Source organism: Buceros rhinoceros, unplaced genomic scaffold, assembly GCF_000710305.1.
Source record: "Buceros rhinoceros silvestris isolate BGI_N320 unplaced genomic scaffold, ASM71030v1 scaffold32898, whole genome shotgun sequence".
NCBI classification, from domain to species: domain Eukaryota; kingdom Metazoa; phylum Chordata; class Aves; order Bucerotiformes; family Bucerotidae; genus Buceros; species Buceros rhinoceros.
Window position 1 is genome coordinate 3,007 of NW_010429114.1, and position 3,337 is coordinate 6,343.

Genomic DNA, 3,337 nt, shown 5'->3' on the forward strand with positions numbered 1-3,337 from the left:
AGGGGAGAAATGAGGGTGGGCAGAGCCTGGCGCAGGCTGCCCCCAGAGGTGGCAGCAGCCCCATCGCTGGCCCCATGGCAGGTCAGGTTGGCCCTTGGGGCTCTGAGCCCCCTGCTCTGGGGGCAGATGTCCCTGCTCCCTGCAGGGGGTTAGGCTAGAGGAGCTTGGAAGGTCCCTTCAGCCCAAACCAGCCTGTGACTCTGAAAGTGTCTTGATGAAGTAACGCGCCGTTAAGCCCTTGTCTTTCTGCCGGCCCCGTCTCTGCTCTGCGGTCGCGGGGCTCAGGACTCACCGAGCAGCCTCGTGGGCGGCTGCTGCCTGCTGGAGAGTTGCCCATGATTTTGAGGTGACAACATTCAGCTCTGTGTTCCCTGGGCAGCAGATGCTGCCAGTGGCCCAGGAGCGCTAAGTTCTTGGAAATCTGTGTCCCGTGAGGATGCTGGACCTGCTGGAAGGCTGGAGTGGGGCGAGGTCTGGCCCAGGCATCTCAAACTGGGTCAGGGGAAATCGGGGCAGAAGTGCCATGGAACCTGCTGTGGCTTTTCTGTAGGTTCTCTGGGAAGCGTCGGGGACTTTCACCTTCCCAGCACTGCTAACCTAGTTCCTCGCTGCTAAAAATAGCCCCGAATGTAGGACACGCTCCGGGAGGGTCCAGGAGGAGCCCGAGTGGAAGGGAGAGCCTCGTTTGTGGGAAACACGGGGGGGCCTCGTAGAAAACAACCACTTCCCCGCGGCCCCTGTGGTGTCTTCTGGGGGTATTTTGACTTGGGGGCAGGGGGGAAATTAAGGAGAAAAGTACTTTTGGAGAAGATTGTCATTATTTCTGGAGTTCCAAACCAAAGGGATCCGACACCAGTAACACCACAAACGGGGATCCCAACCCCACGTCCTTCCTCCTGCGCTTCCCCAGTGGCACCTGCCGGTCCCAGAGGACGAGGCAGTTTTCAGGTGCCCTTCGGGTCCGCTTCGCACCCCGAATTGCTGCGTGTCCGCAGGGAGACGCCGTGACGGTGAGGAGGAGCCGCCGTCCTTCACCGCGGCGCCGGGAATGAACGGTCCTGCTGCCGGCCTTCAGTTTGCTCTGGTTTTCCTTCTCCCGCAGCCTGAAGAGGACCACGGACATGATGTTTGGAGGGAAGCAGGTGGTGGTCTGCGGCTACGGGGAGGTAAGGGCCTCGTCCCCACCAGCGGGCGCTGCCTGGGACACGGGCATGTCCTTGGCATGGCTTGATCCCCCGGGGCCTCGCTGTCCTCGTGGCTTTTCCCTGCGGCTGCTGGTACCTTCCAGCCCGGCAGGTTTGCCCAAACCAGAGGTGATCTTGGTTTCCAGAGAGTTTCTGGGGTATTGGGCAGATACCAAACCTGCATCTGGAAAGACATGAGTAGTCACCACCTGGAATGTTGTCGTTCGTAGCTGAGTAGTGACATCCCAGTACTGATAGTCCATGTATCACCATTACCGCCCTCACTGATGGTCTCTCTCAGGTTTATGTCCTCTCTCAGATCAAATACCGAATTTCCAGGCTCAGGGCCGGGTGCGGCAGCTGTCCCGCGCAGGCGCAGCGTTGGGCACTGAAGCATGGTCCAGAAAAAGGAGACAATCTTGTCTTCCCCCTGTGCTTTCACCCCCAGTCAGGGGGTCCTCTGTCGAGGTGACACCCTCTTGTCCGGACCAGTTAACACCAGGGATGGTGGCTGCGCTCTGGGTGCTGTACTGGGAGTCTTCCTTTTTTCCCCAAATTGCTGAAACGGGTCATTTTTCTGACGCGTTGGTTCGGGTTTTGGGGAACTCTTGATCACTGAGACTGTTCCCTGAGTTCCCCTGCGAGCTCTCTGAGGGCTAAACCTCGTTAACCCTCCGCAATTGAACCATTAAGCTCCCTGGTTACTCCAAATCCAAGAATGTCCCAGAAATTCCACGTATGAACCGGAGTCGCTGAGAGGGCTGCAGCAACGCCCGGAGCTGTACGTCCCCCGCACGCTCCAACCGCCGTGGTGGCCTCGGCATCTCACTCCTCCGCTCTGCTCCTCTCCCTTCCCAGGTCGGGAAGGGCTGCTGTGCCGCGCTGAAGGCCATGGGCTCCATCGTCTACGTCACGGAGATCGACCCCATCTGCGCCCTCCAGGCCTGGTAAGCGGCCGCACTAACCCGGGACCGGCAGCGCTCCCTCCCCAGGGGATGCTGTGAGGGGCTCGTGGCTTCTCCGCACCCTGGGAGGGACCCGCAGCTCTCTCCTATGGCCAGAAAAGGGTTCCTGCGCTAAGGCATCACCCGGTTTGCCTGGCTCCCACGTGCCAACCTGCACTGTCAAAACCAGAGGCCAGGAGTTTGACAAGGGGGCTGGGAAGGGTTTGACAAGGGGGCTGGGAAGGATGGTGGGAGTGAGCTGCGACCTTTGGGGAGCAAACTCCGCCTTTACCGTGCTGTGCACACACCTCGCCCAAGGGCTCTCCTGGTTTCCGTGGTCACCAGCCGCTCTCAGAGCTCCCCCGCCGGCCCTGGCGCAGGGCTGACAGCCCGTGGCTGTCCCCTCGCACAGGCGCGCTGCAGTGGTTGGCTTTGTGACCTTCTCAAGCGGCACCTCCAGCACCCACATCCTTAACTGCGCATTTGGGGAGTCCCCCGAGGCCACACCGCGCGGCTCCTCTGGTGAGGAGTTTGCAGTGGGGACAAAAAACTGCAGAAAATGGGACATAGAGCAGGAAAAAATTCCTTTTTTTTATAGTAACTAGGATTCTGCAGCTTGTGAGAGCCTCGGAAGGATAAAACCCTCCTGCCCTTGCTGTGTGCAGGCACCTGGCGAAGCCCCCGAAATCTCTTGTCACTGCTCCCCACAGCAGCCCCAAATCGTCCAGGTCGGCTCCAGAAACGCTCCCAGTGACGCGGGGCCCGTGGCCCTTCGCCTGCTGCGTTGCCGCGTCCCGCTCTGGCATTAGAAACGTGACGCCAGTGTCTGAGAACCTCTCGACGGGGTTTTCCTGGTTCTGGCATGTTCTTGCTGCTTCTCAGACTCCCTTTCCCCGCTCTCCTCTCAGCATGGATGGCTTCCGGCTCGTGAAACTCAACGAGGTCATCAGACAAGTTGACATCGTCATCACCTGCACAGGTACGTGGTCCCCGAGGCGGGTGTCAGGTTGCCAGGGCTGCGTGCCCCGTGCTCGGGCCCCTCTTTTCCCCCCGAGGTGGGGGGTGACCGTGGGTGCTCACCGCGGGGTTTGCTGGCTGGCAGGCAACAAGAACGTGGTGACCAGGGAACACCTGGATCGCATGAAGAACAGCTGCATCGTCTGCAACATGGGGCACTCCAACACCGAGATCGACGTGGTGAGCGCGGGG

The 3,337-nt window shown here is 60.2% G+C and overlaps 1 protein-coding gene across 1 annotated transcript in view; it reads left to right on the top strand.

Annotated features, from left to right (window-relative positions):
- Positions 1-3,325, top strand: part of LOC104499075 (putative adenosylhomocysteinase 3) — a gene marked incomplete at both ends in the record, with an annotated part of 5,578 nt that extends 2,253 nt beyond the window's left edge. Inside the window, 4 exons of the mRNA XM_010142536.1 lie at positions 1,103-1,166; positions 2,043-2,131; positions 3,037-3,107; positions 3,231-3,325. Coding sequence (XP_010140838.1) covers positions 1,103-1,166; positions 2,043-2,131; positions 3,037-3,107; positions 3,231-3,325 — 319 coding nt within the window. The remainder of the gene's footprint in view (positions 1-1,102; positions 1,167-2,042; positions 2,132-3,036; positions 3,108-3,230) is intronic.
- Between the last annotated feature and the right edge of the window lie 12 nt (positions 3,326-3,337).